The sequence below is a fragment of the Aphelocoma coerulescens genome, chromosome 2 (assembly GCF_041296385.1).
Source record: "Aphelocoma coerulescens isolate FSJ_1873_10779 chromosome 2, UR_Acoe_1.0, whole genome shotgun sequence".
NCBI lineage: Eukaryota > Metazoa > Chordata > Aves > Passeriformes > Corvidae > Aphelocoma > Aphelocoma coerulescens.
In genome coordinates, this window is record NC_091015.1 from 75,682,818 (window position 1) to 75,707,283 (window position 24,466).

The 24,466-nt window shown below is 42.8% G+C and overlaps 1 protein-coding gene across 3 annotated transcripts in view; it reads left to right on the top strand.

The window, feature by feature from the left end:
• Positions 1-24,336, top strand: part of GFOD1 (Gfo/Idh/MocA-like oxidoreductase domain containing 1) — a 73,877-nt gene extending 49,541 nt beyond the window's left edge. For 2 of the 3 annotated variants that reach the window (XM_069008082.1, XM_069008083.1), the window contains exon 2: positions 16,731-24,336. In XM_069008082.1, the coding sequence (XP_068864183.1) occupies positions 16,731-17,650 (920 nt within the window). In that variant the 3' untranslated portion in view covers positions 17,651-24,336. Of the gene's footprint in view, positions 1-1,404; positions 1,454-16,730 lie in introns of those variants that run through there. The other variant, XM_069008085.1, reaches the window with a different exon arrangement.
• The last annotated feature ends 130 nt before the right edge of the window (positions 24,337-24,466 follow it).

The window sequence follows — 24,466 nt, forward strand, 5'->3', positions numbered from 1 at the left end:
TTAATTTGGTCTTGGAGGAGGAACACATTACTGCAGCAGTTATCCTGTGCCACTCAGTGCCTGCGGTGCTGCAGTCAGACCAGGCTAACCTCCTGAGAAATCACAAATAGTTGTTTCGCCATCCCCCTCTTGCTGCACTGAGTCATGGGGGTGAGCCTCTGCAGGTAGTGAGTTGCCTGTGGAGAAATTACCCTTTTTTGGGTTTCTCACTCTCTTCATTTCTAGTTAGGTGGAGTAAATATTAACCCTTAGCATAGCTCTCTGCAGGGCTTGTACGACTGACTGGCGTCTCCCCACGTGGGCCTGTTGCTCCTGATGGGTATTGTCATAGGTTAGCAAGCATATTCCCGGAAGGGATGTCCTTGCCAAGGGGTGCTTACAGCTTCCTCTGGGACCTGATAGAACCTATCAGCTGGCCAGTTTGAATATGGACAATTCTTTAAGCCACTTAAAGTTGTGACCGCCTCTGTGATACACACTTAAGAACAGACAAACTCCCCCCCAAGCTCTCTCTCGTTTCCGGCGCTGGGACAGGTGGCTGCGGGGCCCGAGCAGGGTCCAGTGGGCCCGGCCCAGGCCCTGCTCAGGCCAGGCCGGGCCGGGCCACGGCTCCAGGATGACCCCCCCAGCAGGGCTGTGGGCAGCCAGAGCGGCTCGGAACTACCCCCCCCCTCCCACTGCGGCCAAGATGCTGTCCGGCAGAGGTCAGGTGACCAACAGCGATAAGCCACATTCCAGCTGCAAGGCCGAGGTGAGATTAACCCTTTTAGTGCTGTGAAGAGCTGAAAACCTGAGGGAAGAGAGAGAGGAGATGCTTAAAGCTGAAAGTCTGTTGTGAAGCTATGATATATCAGAGTATCCCGTTGTAATTTCATGAAGATATCGGGGGTGGAGTGTTCAACTCGTAAGCAAAAGCACCTGTGCTGAGATAGGCAGATGCTGACGCAGCTGTAATTTCATGAGAAGTTTGGACAGGGAGAGATGGAAGCAATGAGGACTTTGGCTCCAAATGGGAAAGGAGAAACCTCAGTTCCTAGAGATTCTCCCAGAGATAGTCCTAAAGATGAAGATAAGGAAGACCCTTTGCTCCCAGGGAAGGAGAAGGGCCTCTGTTCTTGTTTCTGAACGGCTCAACCTTAAAATTGTACCCCAAAAAACTTCAAGAGTGGACCCTTGAAAGCAGTTGCGGGAAAAGCTGCAAGTTGGGGGAAGGGACTCACATCGCAAGCAGAGAGACTCCTCTTCCTAAATGGACTGAACAATATTTGGAAGTGGGCGGCTGTCTCATTGTGATAATGTTTTCATAGCACGAGCAAGAAGAGACTTCTCTTTCTAAATGGACTGAACAAGGTTATTATGGAAGTGGTAAACAGACTGAACATCTTAAGGGTTGTCTTTTTACATTGTCAGTGGGAGAAGGAAGGAAGGTAGGGGGAGGAGGAGAGTTCTGAAGGTATGGTATAATTTTTTTTTTCCTTTTTTTAGGTCTGTTAATAAACTTCTTCATATTCTTTGAAGTTTGGTGCCTGCTTTGTGTTTCTCCTAATTCTTATCTCACAGAAGATAAGCAGTAATGAGTATTTTGGGCCAAACCACTACGCTAAAGTATCACCACAGCCAGGTGGTGTTCCTGCTGTGATTTTAGGGAGTGCTTTTGTCTCAGCACCTGCCTCATTTTTCTCTACCTGTTGATGTGCAGAAAAATGCCTAGGGATGAATCTAGCCTAAAGCTTGTATTGTCCCCCTGCCTGCAAGGCTCCCACAGTCAAGTGTGTGAAAGCAGGAAAGCGAGCTTGGTGATTTTGCTACACACAAAATCTCTGGAAAATCTCTGCCCTCAGGTAGTCCAACCAACATTCCTACAGTTTGGTCTTTTCACTTCCAGCTGAAGTTGAGATACTCCAGCAATCTGCAAAGTGCAGATATGGTGCTTTTTTTTTAAAGAAAAGTCATGGCAAAATTGGATGGAAAAGCTGAAGGGATGGTGTAATTTCTGCAGATGCACAAAGCTTACTGTTGAGGAAGAGATTAGATAAGATTGCTGCTTTTGCCACTTTGGCAATATCTGTACCAGGAGAAATCATCAAACTTCTTGATTCCTCTTTCCTCTGTCTTTGCAATGTGGGGGTAATAGCTGCTTGTCTTTGTCAAGTGTTGGGAGATCTGTGATTGAACTGTGGCTCATAAGTGACCGGTGTCAACTTCTAATAATACTGTGATTGCTTGTTAGTTGTCCTAGTTCCTCCAAAGGGATAATCTGACTCCCAGTGTTTTCTGTGGTAGGTGCAAGTACAAACTCATAGTTTAGCTGGAAGTAGGTAATGACACTGAAGGGTCAAGAAGCTCATCTCCCACATGTCCTAGGGGGCAGGTTTTTTGGCAAATGGGGATTCCCAGTTCGAGTTTAAACAGACTGGAGTCATAAATGAAAGGGAAAGTAAGAGTTTTAATAAATTTCCCCCATTCCTAAGCAGCAACAAGCAAATGGATTTGGAATCAACCCCTTGATGCACCAGATGCGTGTGGCACCCTTCTCTGGCTGTCCAGGAGAGTCCTTTCTGATGGCCCATGAGTGTGTAATCCTTGGCTGCAGTATAGAGCAAAGCTCTTGTCCAAATCCATCCACACAGAGTCATGTTCAAGTTTCTGACTGGAAACTTCATCCAGACTGAAGCACATCACAAATAATGTAGACCTCCCAAGGAACTATCTGTCCTGCCTGGAAATTAGCCCTGGTGTAAGACGTGGGACATGATGTTTTATATACAGAGTTGTAGTCATGTGGCTGGTTATACTGGAATAAAGATGACTATTGAAATGAACCAAAAAAAATAGCATACTTTTAATCAGGAAAGCCATGTGTGTACTTGGGGGTGGGGATGGTATGTTTCTTAATGCATCGTTACGAAATTCTAATGAACTCTGTGTAGACAGAGCTTAAAAACCCAGAGAATCCCAGGCTAACTTTCTGTCTGTACTTATTGAAGTGTCTTTTGGGCTATTAAAACCCTGGGCTATATTAAATGATTTTAAATATACAAGCTTGTTACCGTGAAGCCACTTGAGATATTGTACAATGTGACTGCAGATACATGCAAATTGGCATAATTTCCATTTGACATATGCACTGTAATTATTGAAAGCTTTTTTCCAAATTTATTTTTCATGTCTGCTTTACTTAATTCACTATCTCCTTTTAACACTGGCAATTATAATTATTTGCCAAGAGCAAATCCTTGCTAACAAAAATCCAGTTTTCTTTAGCCTGCAGCTTTTCCTTTGATTTCATGATGAGGTACTGTTAATCAGAGGAACCAGTGCTGGCCCCTGAGTATCCAGCAGGGCAGGAAAACACTGCAGTCAGAAAAAGAAATGCAATTAATTAGCCTAAGCTGCTTTCTAGCATCCCAACCCAGCGCCTCCTGGGCTGCCATGTTTGAGTTAAGAGGTGCTCTGTGAGATCAGAGTTAGCATCTCAATAGAACTGAAAATGAAAACTGTCTGTGCCCACTGTGAGATTTCTCCTCACAAGTTCTTGTTCATTCTTCTCTTGTAGAGGCTACTGGTAGAAAATAGCATATATTTGGGGGAAACAGTGTTATTGGGTTGAAAAATAAGCTTTCTCGGGTTGTTTTGCATAGGAATCTGAGCCAAATCTGTGACAGAAAAATGTAGCAGTTAAAGAGCTTTGGGATTCTAGCTGCATACTGTTGTTCAGAAATAAAGCAATTCTTATTCCCTTGAAAATGCCTTGTCCTTTGTGTCCTCCTTTTCCTTGGAGATCAGTGTGTTATGCAGCTTCTGAAAGGAAATACAAGTGCAAGTGCTGTCTAAGAATTGCTGACCTACTTTACAGGTGTTATATTCTTCATTGAATCAGATATGTACCCACAACAGTGTAGGTGGATAAAAATTACATTTCTTTCACCCACTGCAGCACAGGTCAAGTGCAGGAGAGCTCTACCCTTGAAGTTTCTACCCCAGGAATATTACTTCAGGTTCTCCTGGGGCTTCAAAGGGATGAGGTCCAAACATAGCTTTGCAGTGAGCTCAGAACAGCATAAGGTAAGCCCAACCTGGGCTGCACTTCTGCCACAGCAGTAGGTGGGCACAGTGAGAGGAACTACCCATGTTGACCTGTCTTTGCAGTCCAGGTATCCAGGATGCAGATGGTAAAACAAAGCCTGCTGTGAATAGGGGCTCATTTTCCATTGTACGCTTGTGGAACACCTGGCACAAGAGGGTCCTGGGATTACAAAGTAAATGCATCAAAATCAGACATTGAGGCTGATGAAGAACACAGCACATTGGGCTGCCTTAATTAACTATATCCAACCTAATGAACATAATGGGGAAATATTTCAGTGTTGATTTGTTTTCCAGCAGATTTTCAGTGGTGGGGAAAGGTTCCCAGTCCTTTGGAGCAAGTGGAAAAGCATAATAAAATATGACTTCAGCTGCTACTGTGCCATTGCTGTGTCTTGTCTGGTGCACACTTAGCCAGTGTGAGTGTGCATGGCATTTTCCAAAAACACTTTTGGGAGGATTAGTTTGCAGATTGACTGCAGACAGGACAATCTGGCATCCAGGCAGATTGTACCTGATGAGTTACTGCTCTGTGAGTTGGCTGGTTGGGCTGCTGCTGAGTCCTTGGCTCTTGTGTAAGCTCTGCAGCCTAGGGAGTAATTAATCAGACCTCCATCGTTCTTATGGACCCAGGGTTGGAGCCAGGGAAGCGTGATGTCAGCGTCTCATGTAGTTAGAATTGCTGATTCATTTGATTCATTCTTGCTGCTGCTTTTCAGAATGGGTTTATGGCTCCTCTTTAGCGGCACTTAGCTCTCGCTGACAGGAATATAAAATACTACCCAAGAAAGCACACCAATTCTAAGATGACTGCCTTGAGGGGAGCACTTTATAATTTATTTAGAAGTTTCTCTAAGAACCAGAGAATTGTAAAGTACTGTTGGATGAGAAGTTAACAGAAGTACAGTTAGTTTAAACCCCCATTTGCTTGTCATCTATTCACTGTTCTATTAACCTTGTTGCTTGAAGAGCCAGACCAATGGCCAGTGTGACTAATTAATGGGATTACAGCTGGGGTAAATTTGACCTCAAGCTTGCTAAGGCCTGATGTCAGCTGCCTGGAAAACTGTTATCAAAATTCTCACTAACTTCAAAATGGGAGTAGGGCTGGACTGAAGGAACCCAATTTGGTTATGGGTAGGGTAGAACTGCACTACTCAACATTGACTCAGAGAAGTGGGGGGTCCTCTATAAGAACGTATTCCAGCTTGAAAGGATCCCAACAAAGGGATTTAATTTTGATCAGGATTTTGATTTAGCTGGCTTGGTTTTTCTTACGTTGGCCAAGCTAACTTATTTTCTTCACCTGTGTGTTTTATGGTCCTGATCCTTGATGTTCTTGGCAAGACATAAAAACCATCTCTGGTTGGAGCAGAGGACTTAGACTGTGAAGAGGAAATGAGAAGCCATGAAGAATCCATGCTATGGTCTCATCCATAAATAGCCTTAGGCAAACTTTGATGAGCCAGGCAGGTGGAAGAATATTGTCCTGCAGATTCACTGTTGTGTATATGGTTTTGTAGTCTCCCAGGTTCTGGTGAAATGGCACACCAGAAATGAACAGATGGGAAAGGCAGCCTTGAGTCCTCTGGGTGAGGTTGGGACCAATTGCCCGGTTTCGTTGTGACACCTTTTGTGGCACAACTTTTCAGCTTTTCTCTTCCTCTGTGCCGCAGCCTTTCCTGAGAGCAGAGCAGTCATACCAGCCTCTCCAGCCCTGCTGCTGATGCCCCGCAGTGAGAGGGAACCTGCTGACACAATAAGTAGGAAAGCACTGACAACATTCTCTCTAAGATACATTGTGAAACCCGGTGTTCCTCCACTCCTGCATTACGTGCTGGAAAATCCAGTTCCACTGCTAGGCACAGCCTTACAGGCTCTAGTAGGGTTTGCCTAGTGATTATAAATTGATGTTTCCAACTTCTGCAGCTGCATATGTGAAAGAGAAAATGTGACTTAGGGTGTGAACCTGTATGGACAGGTGCATACAGGATCACACAGGGCATTCATACACTCACTACTGAATGAAGGGAATGGCACTGCTCACTTACACATGGACTTTTGTGTGTGTGTGTGTGTGTGTGTGAAAGGGACTTTCCTTCTCCTTGGCACGTGTCTGTGTCTATGTGCTTGTATACTAAAGTCAAAACTGTGTGTGTGGGTGCAGTCCTCAAATTAGTCCAGTTATGTTAGTGCGTCCCAGTCCATAGCTGGGAGCTTTGGTATCCGTAGGCAGTACAGTGTTTGGGAATGTGAGTAATGATCTTAGAATTTATTTTAACCACTAGTATCAGAAAATTAGGTCAAATGCATGCTCCATTCATCCAGCACTGCAGGGGTGCACACATTTTCTTCAGCACAACAATCCTTCAGACTTCCCTGGGCAGGAAAAGAAGTAGAAATACCCCAGCTGAAAATATTGCAGAGAAATAAGATCAGGAAAAACATTTTCAGCAGGGTCTGGGCTAAGTGGGTAGTGAAACTGATGCTTCATAAAATTATGACATAGAAGGGATCATACTGGAAACTTCACTGCTTCTCCTGCAAACAGATTGCATTGCTGGATGTTTACTGAAGAAAAACAATCCTGGTGTATAAAGTGCAGGGAGAGTGCCGGTGCTGCTCTGCACAGTGATGCCATGGGAGATGCAGATAGGGATCTGACACTGCTACTTGTAGGGCCAGTGGGGTTTTTTTTAAAACCAGGATTTCCTGTCACTTTCCCTGTCATTTGGCTGGCGAGATGCCATTTTTCAGTGTTCATAAAGCTTCATGAATCCTGTACAAGTCATTGCATTAATTACTCACCAGCATTAGTCTGATGTTTATCTTTTGTCAGTTTTTTTATTTAGGACCAGATTACAATTTGCTAGTTTTAATGGGGTAGAAAGGGTAGGCAAGAGAAACATAAAGAAAATTAACTCTAATTAACAGTCGTAAATTTCTCTGACTCAGTAAGCGTACACAATTCTATGATGGAAAAGCAAGCCTAAAGAAAATTGAACTGCCTGATTTCCTAATCCTCCCAGAGCCTTTACAACAGCTGGGCATTTAGTTGTTGTCAGCTAATACAAAAGGAAACATATTTAAATACAGATAACAATGCCTCAGGAGAATAGGGATTTATCATAGACTGTGATTGCTCTGTGACTTCTTTACTGAGGAAAAGAAAGGTATTATAATATACTGGACCAATGGCATCCATTTTGCTCTAGAAGTTGAATAAAGGGAATGAGAGTAGTTGGAACAAATAAATGACCAAACACAGAGATTTTCACTGAGTTTTTAATTTAGTCCTAAATCAGTTAGAATCCCCTTGAAATCAATGAGTGTTTGCTTGAATAAGGTCTAAGTAGAATGTCTGTTTTTTTTTTTTTTTTCCTCAGGGTGTCTGAATACTTAGTGCATATCTTTTGATTTTTTTGTCTTATATGGGGAAGTACTCAGCAGGGATGCGATCATGCTGTTTTGATGGGGATTTGAAGATAAAAAAATCAAACAGAAATTTGGGAAAGCCAGCATGGTTTGTCCGATATACTTTTTCACAAGCACATATGAGAGCATGGAAAGCATCCAAGTAGGGCTCAGGGAATGTAAGTCTGAGCATGTTTCAGATGCCTGAACAGATAATCTCAAGCTGAGACCCCTGAAGCATTTCCTTGTGGTGTGCACAAGTAGCTGGTTTGTCAGGGTGTATTTCCACCTTCTCTAGATTTCCCAGCAGTTAAAGGTTTCTAAAGAGTTAAAAATTTACTAAGTGTTTCATTTATTTCAGTCTCCAGTGCTGTTATTTGCATAAGTGCCTTCGTAGAAGAGATGAGAATGACATGCCAGGTGGGCTATAAACAGGGAATCAAGCTCTAGCCCATGTTAGGAAAGAGTTAGAGAATTTTGCTTTGCCTTGCAAAGTGTGATGGCATACACAGGAATGCAAATCTTGGTTGCTTTGCTTGCTCTTAAGCACATTGCCCATGGATTGAGTGATGCAGAAACTTTATAGTGCCAAATCAAAGCCCCCCAACTCACCAAACTAACAGAATAAGCAATAAGAAATTTATAAGGACTTACTAGGAAAGTTACCTTCAAGTGTGCACAAATGGTCTTTGCAGAAGAGGTTCTATATCATGGAATCTTAGAATATCTCAAGTTGAAAGGGACCCATAAGAATCACTGAGTCCAAATCCCTGCTCCTTGTAGGACTACCTGAAACTTTTCTATGAAGCAAATGTGAGTCCAGTGTCAAGCACAAAGGAATGCATCTATTTCAAATGCCATGAACTGCTACAACAACATTTATATCTACTGTAATATATGCACAGACATGGCCCCAGTCCATAACCCTAGTGACTACTTCTGTGCAAATAAAAGCTAGCATCAATATTAGTACATAATGAAAATTGATACCATCATTACAGTCTTCTCTCATTCTGATGAACCATCCTAGTTCTGCTTAGGTGGCGCTTACTTAACCTGCAGGCATCATTATAATCTTTTTGGAGTCAGCGGGTATTTTCCCAGCCTAGGCACCACACCTCAGGAGCTATCTACAAAGAGCCCAACATAGTGGGTTTTTTGGTTTGGTTTGGTTTTTTCTCAAAGACAAACCAGTTCCTTATTTTTCCATTTGTTTGAGTGGGTTTACAGACCTCTAGCCCAGCTGCAATCACTGCTGAGAGCTCATGGTAACCCTCTTAGCTGTTGAGCCTGATTGCAGTTCTGTACGCGTGAGCTGCATGTCTCGTCATGCTGAGTGACACCTAAACAAACAGCTTTTTTTCCCAGTGTATTTGAATGTTTGAGTTTTGTTTTCAAAGGAATTGTGTGAAAAATAAGTTACATCAGTGGGGATAAACCAGCCTAAAAACTGGAACTGTAGTGTGATAGGCCAGAGCCATAAGTGAACTGAGGCCCTGGCTTTTTAGGTGTGTACAGTTTGGGCATGGGTGTTTCTACTGAGAGATATTTTTCATCTAATACCTGTGAAGTGCAATTTGTCCCAGTTGACTGTAAAATTTAGCAGTGCATGTGTTCTTTTAGTTCATAATATTTTGTTGCAGAGGAAGACATGTAGGGTTTGTAAAATCTCTGTAAGCCATTGGTTTGCTGGGGCCAAATGAGCTGTTGCTCGTCAGCAGGCCAGTGTGTTACCCGCCGTGTGCGTTCACTCTCTGCTTCAGTTGCGAAGGAAAAGGCATTCCTTCAGTCACTGTTATTTTCCTTCACACTTCCAGCGGACGAGGAATATACACATGGCCTGTTAATACAAATCAGATCGTGAGATATGACTCACTATGCTGTAGTAACTTGATTTTTTGCAACAGTTACGCATATCTGTGATTAACAAAGCTTGTCTTGGCCAATGTTAGAGCTGTGACTAAAGCCAGTCTTGTTAGGCATTCATCATCCAGATTTATTTCCTTGTCAAAAGTTTTCTTAAATAAGGTTTCTTCGAAGAAACATTGCCATGCCATCAATTTTCCCTGGCAGATGTATTGATTGAAATAAATGTGTTTTTCATGCCACTCAAGAACTGAATTGACAGATCATGCACTGAATACAATAAATGTAACTACTGTTTTTATTGCTACTATGATCATTACTGTATCGCACCATTGATGGCAGCAGCATCTCATAAGAGCAGAGACACATCTACATGTTAATAAAAATCCTCCTCCCGTGTGAAAAGGTTTTCAAATCACCTGAATGATTGTTTTTTTGAGATGGCCCAGACATCATTCCTCATTTCCAAAAGTGGAGCAGCCTTCTGTCAGGTTTTCTGCTCTTATTGCATATATATTATTTTCAGAGGGATTCAAAAGCTTTTAACCACTGCGCCTTATGTGATTCACACATCTCCGCGTATAATGCATCAGAAAATAGTATCAGCCCCACAGGATAGCCTGTCCCAGTATTGCATTTCTCTAGGCTAATGCACAGTTGGGCAACAGCTTAATTCATACACATATCATATTTTAACACAGATGCTTTTTCTTAATTGTCCCTCCCTCCTGTTCAGTCTCTGGGTAGAGAAGGGTGCTAATTTTCTCTGAAACCTGTTTCTTTCTCCTCCATTGTTTCTTTCTTTTGCAGAAAAGATGCTAGCAGGGCTTACAAAAAATTGGACTGAAGGTGATCCTTTCAGGATGAGCCTCCAGACAGCAGGGATGTTGCTGATTCCATTAGGGCTGGCTGTGCAGTTCCTGGAGTGGCAGGAGCTCCTCTGGGTTTTTGCACCAGTCCCTTCCAGTGCCTTCCTTTCCACCTTGGGAGTGTTTTTACTTTCAGCTCCCTCTCCTGTCCCTCTCTTTGTTTACTCAGCCATCTTCCTGCTTTTCTCTGCTGGACTTCTGCTGATGCTTGCACATCTGGAGTGACTCCAGAAATGCCCCCAGTAGCTGCCATGGATTCCCTCAGGAGCCCCAGGAGGGAAGAAGGACTATGGACTTCACCTGGGTCCTTCTGATGGCCAGGTTGCCAGTCCCTTTCTGCTCCTCCAACATGGAGATGAACTTTGTATCAATGAGCACAATATCCCTCTAGTCCTTACAGCAGCTTTGTGTCAAGAGAGCCAAATGAAGGCAGCACTTTTCTTTGAGATGCCCTTGGAAGCTGTGCCTGTCTGCTGCTAACAGACAGGGACCAAGGTACCCTTGTAGTCATCAACTGCAGCTAAGGGAGGAAGGAGGCCTTTGCAGAGCTGTAATTAAGAGAGGGTACTGCTCACCAAATAATATTGCAGTGATTGAAGAGCAGACCAGAGAACTGTGATTTATAGTGCCAGAGGTTTATGGCTCACTGTGAATGTAGCAGCTAAAGGGACTATATCATTGCTGCATCTCTGAGCCACCCCAGCTGTCAAAACTTAAAATGAGTGGCTGAATGAGCTTCTGCTTTTGAATTCTGTATCTGCATACAATTTCCAAAGAGGTCTTCTCAGTGTTATGTGTCTCTCAGATCTGCTAGAAATATCAAATAGTACCAAATGGTTGGTTCCAGCTTCATACCAAAGGGACCATGACTGTGTGGTTATCATGAAGACACTTCTGAAACAGAAAAAATAGTGTCACCTTCTTTTAGGTCTGTGTGTTTCCTCTGTAGTCAGTGGCTTAGCACAGCTGCAGTTCAGATCTATTAAATATTATTCTGGGTTTTTTAGGGAGTGATGAGATGAACTTGGAAAGAAAAGAGAACTTCGTTACCAACCTCTGGTTTTCTTCAGACTGTTTAAATATTGGAATGAGTTGATAACTGAGAAAATTTTTTACAGGTCCAGGCAAAATTAAGCCTTCAAATGTATTTTCTGCAAATTCGAAAAAAAGGGATAGAAGGGAATGGCTCAAATAGCTGTGAGGATTTCTGAGGTCATTATTATTGAGGGGGAAAAAATGATTCTTATATGGGTGACATTTTCTGAAACTCTAATGGGGTTGCAGTAGTACCATTGACTAACACAATCAGAATTGCAAACAGATCTCTGCCTAGTATGGGAGTGTGTAAAATACACAGCTCTACTGATAACACAGTTTGTATCAAAGATCAGTTTAGCTGTGTGGGCTGGCTCCAGGTGCCTTACGTAATTCCTAAGATGGTTTCTGTGCACAACCACAAAGTTGACAATGTGTGTACATATGTGCAGGAAGAACAAACTGCTGAGTATCAACTGTTTAAATGAGAAGTACTGTCTTTTGATTTAGGTTGTTTACTTTGACCATGGTTTTTGATAAACTCCCAGGGAAAGGTCTTTCTCTGATTTTGCGTAGGATTCAAAGGCAGCAACAGCATCTGCGACGGTGAAAATCTGAGAAGAAAAATTTGCCTGTATTTATTTATGTTTATTATAATGATAATGTGGATTGTCGCCATCTGGAATATAGTTTTGTACTAGTTTCTTTTTTTTAAAAAAAGTGTTTGAAAAAGGTACTCTAAGTATTTTAAGTCATCCATTTGAAACAGCCTGGTAAGCGTGCTCTTTCACCATTTCAGTATTTTCTGAAACCCTGACACTGTCCCTTGAATGTTGACAGTTCCTCTTTGCTTTTAGAAATTCATTTTTCTGCCGACAAATTTAGCTCAGTCCACCAAAACCTTATTTTTCATTTCTCTCTCTCTCTCCCATCCTGACAAACAGCAATAGGTAGCAACTGCTAACTAATGACTCTTTCTGGTGCCAGTGAAGGGTTTGATTATATGCCCAGACTCCAAATAGAGCCCTTTTTGATTTTCTTGTGAATAGGAGGAAGAGAAAACACTGTATTGGGGCCTCATATTTTAAGCTGAACAGATAGAGTACTAATCTTACTTCAGTTCAGTGACAGACAATTGTTTTTTAATTAGTTGGAGGTTTTTTATGTGGAAATGTTTCTCTCCTTATTCGAAACAATCGGAGCAGATGGGAAAAAAAAGCTGACATTGTAGGTTTCAGAACTGATAATGCCTGTGCTGGTTATAGCCGCTCTACCTTCCCTTGCAGTGAGCCCAGGACTTCTGCTCATTTACAGGCTGTGCAGCATAGGGATGATACAGGGACAAAGAACTTGGGCTGCTAGTAGCCAAGGAGCTTGAATCTTCTGTAAAATGAAGAGATGCAAATGCCAGGAATTGCAGAGTCGGTAGTTAAATTCTTACTGTAGCTCCTCACTCTTTCCCTGCACGTACACCGAAAAAAATGTAAATACTACTGCCCTGGACCATATCTACTTACCACTCACTCCTGGGCTTATCTCCAATTCACAAGGACTTTCTTTTTTTAAAAGGAAGACTGAAGCTTTAAAATAAATCACATGGCTTCGTGACAAAATTAATTACTGTGAGGTGGGTGACAAGCCATTGGAGCATGGTGAGGATTTGACTTTTCAACATCAGGTGCTAGAGAGATCTTCACTTGACTGGTAGCACCAATGACAGCTCAGAGAATTTTTTCTATTTGCTCAGCTGCTTCTAAAGAGTTGGTTAGACATCCACTTCTTCAGAGAAGATCGGTGTTGTTCAATAATGTTCTTTAAAAAAACGCAGATTGGTACCACAGTTATTAAGGTTTGACTTGGGGAATGCACTTTACAAGTCTTTGGTAGGAGATGTGTTCCCCACTTTCAGCTTTGGACTTGGGCTGGCCAATAGTGAGCCTTCCTCTATGCTGTGCCAGGTCAGAGAAATCCCATGCTGTGTCACTCAGCACCTGGCTGGCTCCACCCTCTCTCTTTCTGAAGCACAACCAAGCAGGGAGGTGAGGGTGAAGGCTGTGTAGAGCACTCAAAAAGAATGATGTGTATTTAAAATATTTTTCATTTTACTTGAGGAGTCAAGAAATCAATGCTCAGTAGTTGCCTGGTTGAGAACTGTAGCACTGTATACCAGATTTCTTGATGGAAGTGGTGTGTGTATTCTTTCATAGGATGAGATTTATTCCACTCTGTTGCTTATCAGCATGGACAAATATATTGCACTTTCCTGCTGAAACAAGCTGGCTGCACTTCCCTGCTTTTATGTAATTACTGAAGGTTTTGCTGTCTGTTGTGATGCGATTTTCAAAGACATGTGAAACAGCAAAACACGCTGGTGGAATGACAAGCAGTAACAGTTCATCCTTTCTTAGAGTCCTGTCCCAAAGTGGAGAGGATTAGACCACAGCCCCAGACACAAGGAGAAGGGGGTCAGTTCCCAGAGGAGCCCCCCACAGCACCTGCAGTCAGAGCACACCATTCCATGAGACTTAGTGTTGGGAAGGGAGATTTTCCTTGCACACTGCCCTCTGCTCTGCCTGATGCTGCTATAGAGAATGACTCAAAGGGAAGGTGCCTTTTCTTCCTTCTCCTTTTGAGGAGCGAGTGGAGGAAAGAGAGCAGAAGAATGGTGTTTTGATCCGCCTGTTTCTCATTCTGGTTGCATAAACACACCAGAGTATTTCTCTAAATTAAATTAAGCAAACCTTTCATGTTCTCTCCCTGCTTCCAGAAAGCTAATGTGGCTGCTTGCAGATTTGCAGCTACGGAGGAGACAAAGACCTGTAGTGCGCACAGACTCAAGTGCTGAGCAGTGTCATGCTGAAAGAACTGCACAAGCTTTAATAGCATATAAAAGCTCTCTGGGCATCAAGCAAAAATCTGTTTAAATCCCTGCCGGGGATGAGAGCACAGCACGTATTATCAGCACATGCACAGACACAGAAAGTCTCTCAGAACATTTGCATTTTGGATTTGTTGAAATTAGAAGGTTTCAACCTTTCCAAAAAGGTTGAAATGGTGGAAGGAGTAATTTTAAGACTTCAAATTCTCCGTGTCCTCATAGAAATATTTAGGGCTCTTCCCTTTTCTCTGCATGTGTCTGAGTTACACTGATCCAAATGGCAATTTTTCTTGAACATATGTGATGTAAAAACACATAGGCTTCTCTTTCATATTAATAATCATAATTTCCTACTCAGATGTTGACAATCCCAAGTATTCCCTGCCCCACATGGTGAAGAACTGACCCCCACCACGCATGGCACTGAACACGCAGCAGAAAAAGCCCCCAGGCTGCAATTCCTCATGAAAGCAGATCCTTTTCCTAGCGAGCACATGTGTAGAGCTGTGTATCTGGAGACACAGTGCGTGGACAGACCTCAGATGAAATGTGGAAGGCGTCTGTGAGGCAGAATGATGCAAGCTGAACTGGAGCAGAATGTGATGCTTTTGTGGATCAGTGGTGAGCAGGTCAGATCATGAGGTAGTACATATTGCTTCTTTGGGGGGAAAATTGCTATTTCGGTAAGGTTTGACTCTAGGGAAGTTTTGTCTGACTAAGATTTCCCTTATTTTGATAACTAATTAGCCAGACTAAAATCTCTCCGCAAAGAGTCCTTGTAACTCAAGGACTATTGTATTAGTGATCTGTATCAAGTGGCATAGCTGGAGCTACCAGTCAGAGGAATATAGGGCAGGTGGATGAATGGTTTCTCCAATATCAAACAGATGCAGCAAAAATTAATTCAGGCACAGGAAAATAAGTGCTATTAGGTTGAAAATGTTAACTCAGTCACCAATAGTCATCTGTAAATGAGAGAAAAAAGTAAGAAGAGAAGACCATGGCCACTGAATATAAGATTCTTGCCTAATTTAAGAGGAAAATGAGTATGCCTCTACTTACCTGATTAAGTAGAAGGTAAATAGGAGCGAGTTGGAGAAAGATCTTTCCCTTCTTGTCCATTAACTGGATGTGACTGCCACTTCAACGATGACAGCCCTCCCTCCCTCCAGTTTCAGCAACTCAAATAGCAGCAGACAAAGACTGGGAATAGGCAGTGTGGATAAGCTGGTTATTGAATGTTTGGACTGTGACCCCCTTCTTTTTCCAGTCAGGCTGTTAAATATTCATGTAAGTGGGCTCAGATAGATCCTTGCCATCTGTCTGTATTTATATGACTTCATCCAAACAGCTCCAAAACATGTAAAATTTTATACTCAGAACAGCTCTTCAAAGAAAAAGGTGTTTTTTTTTTTACCTACCTGAAGGGAACAGGAATGAAAATACAACATAATTTAGCAAGTAACAACATTTACTCATCTGGACTCCCATCAGCGAGGACCCAAATTCAGCTCTTTTAAGAGCCAGGCCCAGCTGCAGGCCAAGGCTCTCAAGGCAAAGATCATATTTAGTGTCACATTTTATATCCAAAGTGTTTCATAGCTCACCTAATATTGATCATTAAGCATAAAAAAAAGTTTGTATGCGACTAAGAAGCAAACTGGAGATTCTGTCACTGTATGTATGTGTGGGTACAGAATGAAACTATTTGAGGAGGAGAAATCAGTAATAAGCCCATTATTTAGCTTGCACTGCGTTCAGTTGCACACCTTGATAACCAGAAAAGGGGACTGTCATGCAAGCTTCAGTAAACAGTGTGCCATATGGACAATTCCACGAGGGAACAGATTGTCACAGCTACGTTTGACCTGTTTTAGAGCAATCGTAACTCTCCCTTGGCACCATGGATGCGCTGCTGACATTTCAGCAGAATGGCTTCAAAAAAACTTGAGTGCCATTGTCAGAATAGCATCGCATTTTATGAGTGAGAAGCAATTTCTTCATTTTAAATTAAGCAGCAAGCCCAGTACTTCTCCTCCTCTCCTCAGAGCCTCTTAAAACAGTTTGAGCAGGAAAGAGGGAGAGACAAGAGTACTGAGAAGACAGAGCCAGGCTTTTCAGTGTACCTGTGTTAAGTTACTGAATACATGCACTTGTGCCATTCATACGCTTCAGGGATTTGAATCTCAGCCTCAGATTCAGCTTACAGAAGCCCCTGCACAGGCAGGTTATCTCAGAGGAGACGTCTGTGAGATGGCTGAGGTGGGTGGTTGGTTTCATACCTGCTCCCAGAAGGTAGCTTACTTTCTTCTGTTCATGTCCTTACCTTTGAGCCATTTTTAGACATGAGTGCATTTTGAAAATAAAAAGGAATACATTTTCACTGTGGTGCTCAAGAAACTCTAACATGCATTTTGGAAGCATGCCAGAGTGGGTCTTTGTGCCTTGAAAACATTTCAATATGGTGTTACTCTTTTAAGGGTCTTTTTCCTTGGCTTAGTCTTTAAGAATAGCCTGGAGGCTTTCAGCTTACTCAGTCGGTAAATTTTTGTTGATCTTTTCTTTTTTCTACTGTTTTTCAGGCATCGGGAAAAACGTCATCTGTGACAGAACGGCGACTCCCCTGGATGCCTTTAGGATGATGACTGCGGCTCATTATTACCCAAAGCTCATGAGTATCATGGGGAATGTTTTGCGCTTCCTGCCTGCTTTCGTGAAGATGAAGCAGCTGATCCAGGAGGGTTACGTCGGGGAGCTGCTGGTGTGCGAGGTGCAGGTGCACAGCGGGAGCCTGCTGGGCAAGAAGTACAACTGGAGCTGTGATGACCTGATGGGAGGCGGGGGCTTGCACTCGGTCGGCACCTACATCATCGACCTGCTGACCTTCCTCACCAGCCAGAAGGCCGTGAAGGTGCACGGGTTGCTCAAGACCTTCGTGAAGCAGACGGACCACATCAAGGGCATCCGGCAGATCACCAGCGACGACTTCTGTACATTTCAGATGGTCCTGGAAGGGGGTGTGTGCTGCACGGTGACGCTCAACTTCAACATCCCGGGGGAGTTCAAACAGGACATCATCGTGGTGGGCTCGGCGGGACGGCTGATTGTGATAGGTACTGATCTCTATGGACAGAGCAACAGCTCTCCTCAGCGGGAGCTCCTGCTGAAGGACTCCACGCCAGTCAGCAACTCCTTGCTTCCAGAGAAAGCCTTCAGTGACATCCCGTCCCCCTACCTGCGGGGCACCATTAAGATGGTCCAGGCTGTGCGGCAGGCCTTTGAGGACCAGGACGACAGGAGGACCTGGGACGGGAGGCCCCTTACGATGGCTGCCACTTTTGATGACTGTCTGTATGCCCTGTGTGTGGTGGACACCATTAAAAAGTCAAACCAGCTGGGGGAGTGGCAGAACATTTCAATCATGACTGAGGAGCCAGAACTGAGCCCGGCATACTTGATCAGCGAAGCCATGCGGAAGAGCAGGATGTCTCTGTACTGCTAGCTCTTTTGTGCTCCTAGGAAAGAATAGTAACCAGACAAGTCTTGAAGGAGATGGTAATTCAGCCCCTGTGAAGGGCTTGGGTGTCTCAGAAACAGCTGAGGATACAGGAGAAGGAAATACAGTGTCTGGATCAATTAAATCTGTTGGCAGCTAAATGCCAAACTGATATGGTTCTTCAAAATGCCCAAAACAGACAGGAGACTTAAGAGCTGATAAACTTAACTGTTTTAATAACAGTATTAGCTGGCTGATTGCAAAGATATATCACAGATTCATCCCCTGCTTGCAGGTGCTTTAGATTATCCAGTTGTGTTTACTGTGAAAGGTTGGGAAGATCCTTTTAGATTTTCCTTACCTACCAGAGGACTGTGAAGGTACTGTCATGTCATTAAATTTTCTGTAGTGTCTGACATGAATGTTCCTCCCATGACAGCTGATACCACCATGCTGTATTACTACACCTCCAACCAACACACAGAATAACAGGACTTGATGTGAAAGTGTTGCATGATTCAGAAAATCTTGGCAGCTCACTTTTCATACAGCCTGTTAGGAGCTTCTCTGTGTTGGTTTAGTAGTTGTTTTTGGTTTGGTTTGGTTTTGGTTTTTTGTTCTGTTCTGTTTTTTTAAAGCACAATTAAATAGGAAAATGTGTGGCTTTTAAAACAAAGCAGTCCTCAACCACAGTGCATATGCCTGGGTATTTGGGGAGGGAGGGTCTTCTGTGAGCTCCTGGTAAGCTTCAGTGTTACGTGTTTGCTGATTAAAATGGGTTGTGGAAAACCTTTGTGGATGGCAAGTGGCACGACACAGCAATGATAATGGGGTTTATTGTACAGGCGAACTCAGGCTAGTCTTATGAAGATTTGCACAAAATTTCCTGTGCTTTGAGATTGACTTTTGAGTGAATCCATCATGCATTTTGGTTTTAGGTGAAAAATAGAATACAACCCAAAACCATATGATGTTTAGATGAGTGGTGTTCTTTTAAACTGCTGTGAACTCACACTTGAGAGATGCACACCAACAAGTAACTTCATATCCCTCAATCCAGAAGCTCTCACCTCCACCAAATGGTGTGAGTGAAAAACAAAAGGGATGAGAAAATTTCCAGTCCATTTACAAGGAAAAAAAATTACATAGGACCCCAGCCTCCTCACCTCTTTAAAGTGGCCAGCTATTGGTACTGTATTAATCATTCCCCTGTCACCAGTGCAGGGGTGGACAAACTCTTTTGCTATGTTTGTCCTGTTCTTCTTTTTAATATTTTAGATAGCAGTCTTGAAATAATTATTCTTTTGATAATTTCTTCTTGAAAGAATATAGTGAAAGGCACATGGTTTATCCCAGTAAAGAGGGATACTGTTTTTCTGCATAAAGCTGCTCCAGTGCTGATGTGTTTACAGCGCTAGGTCTTCAGATAGTAAAAAAGTAGAACACAAGCATATAGCACTAAATCATATTAAACTTGAGAAAAACCTTTTCAGTGTTTTTTGTTAATTTTGACTAGGGGAAATAAGAGAACATTCAGATGAGCAGTAAATCTAAAGAGAAAATATGACCCTCTTTCTCAAGGCTGTCACATTAGTGTTGCCATTTTAGGTTGGAAAGAGAACTGTCATAGATTTCTTTTTTTTTTTAAACCACTTACAGTTTGCTATTTTTGAGGAGCACTAAGAACTTCCCCAGGGTTTTTTCCTACAAATGACTCTGATTGCTGTGTGTCTGTCCTATGTCCAGTTCTAGAGCTTCAGGTTTTTGAACAGGAGGGCATCAGTAGTGGGGTTCATCTTATCTGAGTGTAGTCCTCTCAGTCGGGTGTCTTGTCCTGATCAGCAAGAACACAGCAGTCAATACAGAGAGAGCTCTCCAAAGGCTGACTCAGTTCATCCTAGGACTAATAGAGAAAGAGGTGCCCACTGGAAATGCCTGTCTTCCTCCTTTGCAGAGAATTTTGGCTTCTAAATTTTGAGGTGGCTGAAGTTAGGAAACTTTACTCCCAGCCCAAAATTATTCATGTGTGCTTAATATTTCAAGAGCATATGTGTGACCTTTCGTTAAATAGTCTCCAAAGTGTAATAATGCGACTGATGAAGGAATAATGTAATACTGCAAAACCGCACCCTGGGGGAGAATTGTTTCTATCCATGTTGTTCTGCCAGTTCTAGAAACTCTCTCTGGGGCTGACTGTTTCTGGTAAAACCTCGGGCAAGCCTTTATCATTCCTTCTTGGAAGCAGCCCTTGACAAGTTTGGTTGTTTTTCTTAAAAATGCATTTCTCTGAGAATTCCAGAGGTAGTAGTTGGGCCAATAGGAATTTCCCATTGCGACTGTCATCGTATATACCATGCTATCCAGTTCCTGCCCTGAAAAGTCAGTAACACAGAAGAGAGGGTTTGATCAAGAAATCACCTGTCTTCTGAAAAACAGAATTACCCCCACGGGGATCAAGAGAGTTGTCATACAGTGAAGCAAAACCCATTCACTGAAAAGAGTGGCTAGTTCAAGTCATGAATGCAAGCCTGGTGGATAATTAACCATGTCTAGTTAAACATCATCCAAAAGTGGAACCAAACATGGACCAAAATGTTTGTGAATCTTGCTTCTCAGTGGTTTGGTGATTGTGCTGGAGTTGCTGTTCATGTCCATGCACTTGGTTTTGGTGCACAAATGTTGGCTGGTTTTCCTGTCTGTGTTTTCTTCTTTTCCATGTCTTTCTGGGTTTTGTGACACCAGTTGGAACCTTGTTCCCTGCCCCTGCAGCAAACAGGCGAGACACAGTGTGTAGGGATAGTACTACTGAGCTCAAACTTTCTGCCCTGGATCCAAAGGTTTAGGTGACAGGCATCGTTCATCCTCTGTGCAGACCTACTGATGCAGCAGAAAGAAAATCCAACAGCATCTGATGCTGTTTTTAGTCCCGGCTTGCAATGGGTTGAATCTTGTACAGCTTGTTGTGCTTGCCCAGAGAGAGCAGGGACAGGGTGGGGCCTCCTCTTCTGATGGCAACAGAGATGCTACATTTATGTTACCTAAGGGGGATAGCAGCAGGAGCTGCATATGTTCAGGATTGTATGGCAGTTATTCTATTCTCTAGGAGGTGAAGGTGCTGCAGTGTCAAGTGTAAACATACTAAACTTCCACCTGGCTTAGAGGAGGAACGAATTGGTTTAGTTATTAAATGTGTAGTGTTATTCTGACAAATTGTTTGTTTACAGTCTGGGATCTTTCTTGGCAGCATCCAGCCCTCTGCTCCTTTGGTACAGTTGAAAGTACATTGAATTGCCCTAAGTAGCCCCTGGAGTTCATGCTGGGTTTAGGAATTTGGGCAGCAGATAGCAGTGATGTACTTGATGGAACTCAGAAGCAGTACCACCCCAGGAAACACGTATTTGGAATTGCACTTTTAATGCTGTGCCACAAGGTTTGAGATGAATGCTGCTAAATTGGTGCAGGCCTAAGAGCCAAACGGCAGCTACTGCTGGAATTTACAGTAGCCCCCAAATGAACTTGTTCATACACTAGATAAGAAATTTCATTCCTCTTTGCCAGGGCTGCTGTTGGAGAGGCTTTTTCCTTTGCCATCAGCCTGTGCATATAGGATACCAATCATTATGGTCTGTTGCCAAAGACAAAAAGAGCCAAAGGGTGAGCTTTGCTGCTCTGCAGGGCTCTGTTCCAGTGCTGGGACAGTCAGCTGAGAGAGTGTGTTTTATTTCCGATGGGAATTGCACTGGGGTTCACACCACGGGTAGGGCAATCCTATGCTGTGTGACAGCAGGGCACAACTGAACTCCTTAAATGTGCCCAGGGGGAGGGTGGTGACTGCAGCAGGAGCAGCAGGAAGGTGTGTCTGCAGGCTGGTACCTCTTATGCTTGCCCTACAGGGAGGATACGCTGGTGGCGTGGAGGGTGAGGGCTGCACCTCCTGAGGGTGAAAGCAGCAGCCTTGCTCCACCTCTGTGGGAGCCCGAGAAGGGACCCTGCCCTTGGGAAGCAGGATCTGTCCCATACTCCTGCTGGATGTGCACATCCTCAGTGCTGATCTCAGTAAAGTCCTACATGGAAGCATAAGAACTCTGCAGGACCTTGAGGTTTCCTATATCTAGTATTGTGCATGTGTTAAATCTGTAGTACTTTAGCTGCGTAGTTAGAAAATACCAAGTAGAGAGCTTACCCATGCAGCCAACATGGCAGAGAATCAGGGCATCCCTCGATGAGTTTTGGCTCAGGATGGGCTGCTCTGGAGCTCATCCTTTGCTTTGGCTGGAAGTTTGAGACATCCTTGCCCAGCCAGCATCGGGCAATCAGAGGCACTATCCACTTTGTACTTAGTGTTCCCTTCTTTTCCATAACTTTCAAAAAAGTGACTGTACAAGTGAACAGCTATCCTGGAAGTTCAGCCATTCAAAGAAAAAGGAGGTTTTCTGCTGCACGTGGTCACAGCACAAGGTCAATTCAATTTCTTGTTTATTTTTGTGTCCATACAAATGTGGAATAGACCCAGACTCAGACAATCTAAAATGACTCATTGATCTACCAAGACAAGGCATATTTTATTGAATGGGTAAAGGTAAACATAGTATCTTGATGATGTTCTTGCAGAGATTCAGAAATGAGTGATGACAGAACTTCTTGTTGCTGGGAATTTTTGTATTTGACTTTTATTTATGTACTTCAGCATAAAATATCACTAATTATGAAGTCTATTCACTGGTAAGTTCTATATTTACAAGGGTTTAAAAGTACCCAACAGAGTTCTGGCTTTCTGCAGATACTCCACACTGGTGTGTTATTCCAGTGGCCCAGTGATGTACCCTTAATGTGTATGAAACTCAACACTGGACTTTTGACCTCTGCAGTGCTCTCTGGGTATCTGGGGCTGGTTGTGAAATGGCAGGATTATTCAGGACAGCGGTTTCTTTTTGTTGTTGAAGTTGTTACTTGTGGGGAGCAAAGTTTGTAAATTTTAGAGATGAAATGTGACTGAATAATATTTGGCAGTCTTATCTGCTTTAAAATTTCCTCTTTCTTGAGCTGCTGGGTGAAGTCTGTCCAACAAAAATAATTTCCCTTAACTGCCCACTTCCATTTGCTCGTGAAAAGAAGAAATTTTTAAGTAAATGGGACTACACATAATGCTGCATTCATGAACTGATGTCAAAACCTCATGACTTAATGAGTGTATGAAGCCACAGACCAAACAAGTAATGTCTTTTTTGAAGCTGCCAGATCAAGGCCTTGGGGTTGGGGAAAGAAGGGTATCAGTGCAGGTCAGACTGAAATAGCTTTTATTCAGCATTTTGAGTAAAATGAATAAACAGAATGCCTATGGTCAATCCAAAACTGAACACATGTTTTTATAAGGTTATTTACATTTTTTTCTTTCAGGATTAAGCTCCATTTTTAAGGAATGCTGTTTTGAATTGAAAGGTTTTAAAAATCTATCTTTTACTATGTTTTGGCATGTGTGAAATTAACTGTTTGGGGTTAGGTGTGGTGTTTCTTTTTTTTTTTTTTTTTTAATATTTTAAAAATCTCATCCATTTGGTTTAAAGATGTTCAGTGAATTCAGCTGCCCGTGGGCAGGTTCAGCTCTGAACCTGCACCCTCACAGTGTCTTACAATGACCCCATTTCTGGTATCTGAATTTGGCCTTCTGGGTTTTATTGGTGTCTTCTTGTGGCAGTGGGATTCATTCCATGGAGTTGGCAACAGATAATGAAGATACTTTTTGCAGCAATGTCAGCCATCTTCTTTAAAAGCACTTAACTCTATTGACTTGTTTACCTTGGTTATTTATGACCTTCCAGCCATGTGCTGTCCATTATTTGTTTTCCTTTTTTCATACCAGCCATTGGACTCGCTTCCCTGCCCTCTCTGTTTCTCATTCCATTGCAAACCTGGAGGCAAGTCTCCCTTGTTACCCACTGAGCTCCTGCTCAGTCTGTGTTACACATGGCATACAGGGTGGCTAACTACAACTTGAAGTGACTTAACACAGGTCCATTACAGGACAGGTGAACACCACAACTGCTCAAGTATGGGGCATTCCAAGTACCCAGCCAGGGCAGGAATCAAAGCTCCCTGCTGTGCTGTGCTTCACAAGCAACACTCACTGTTTCTCTCCCACTGGTTTGCTTTTATTTGATTTTGACAATGAGAATATGTTCAGTTAGTTGCTGTGTCAATATTAAGTATATATTTATTGTTTTTCAGACATACATACATATATAAATGCTATATATATATAATGTCAACGCATGGACATATGTACAGTAGATATTTTAAAGAGCTATTTATCAAGAAAACTAAGTGTTATAAGTAAACAGAGTTTATATTTTATATATTATGTAGATAGAAAAAAAAAAAAAAGTGGTTAAATTATACTAGGACTTTTGGGGGTGGGGTTGGAGAAATGGGCAAGGACTGGTTCTAGCATTTTAAACAGCCAAACTACTTTGTACGGAAGCTGCCTGCTGTGCCTCTCGGCTGCAATATCTGTTTGTTTCTTCTTTTGGAAGACGATGTGCATTGTTACTTTTACACTGCTTGGGGAATGTAGTTAGTTTATTCTCAGCCAACTGGTATGTGCTGCTTAAAACATGGTTTCCTGCTGTTCTGCATATTTGCATTGATGGAATAAAAGGATCTTAACTGGCAAATAAAGACATAAAATGATGTGATCCTGGCTGTCGGTGGTTTTTCCCCACACTTGTATTTGGGTGGGGGGGGGGGGGAGGGAAGGGGGTGTGAGTGTAATTGCCATCACCTTTGCCTTGTTTCTGGCCTGCCTGTTAAGTTCAGCATATCAGA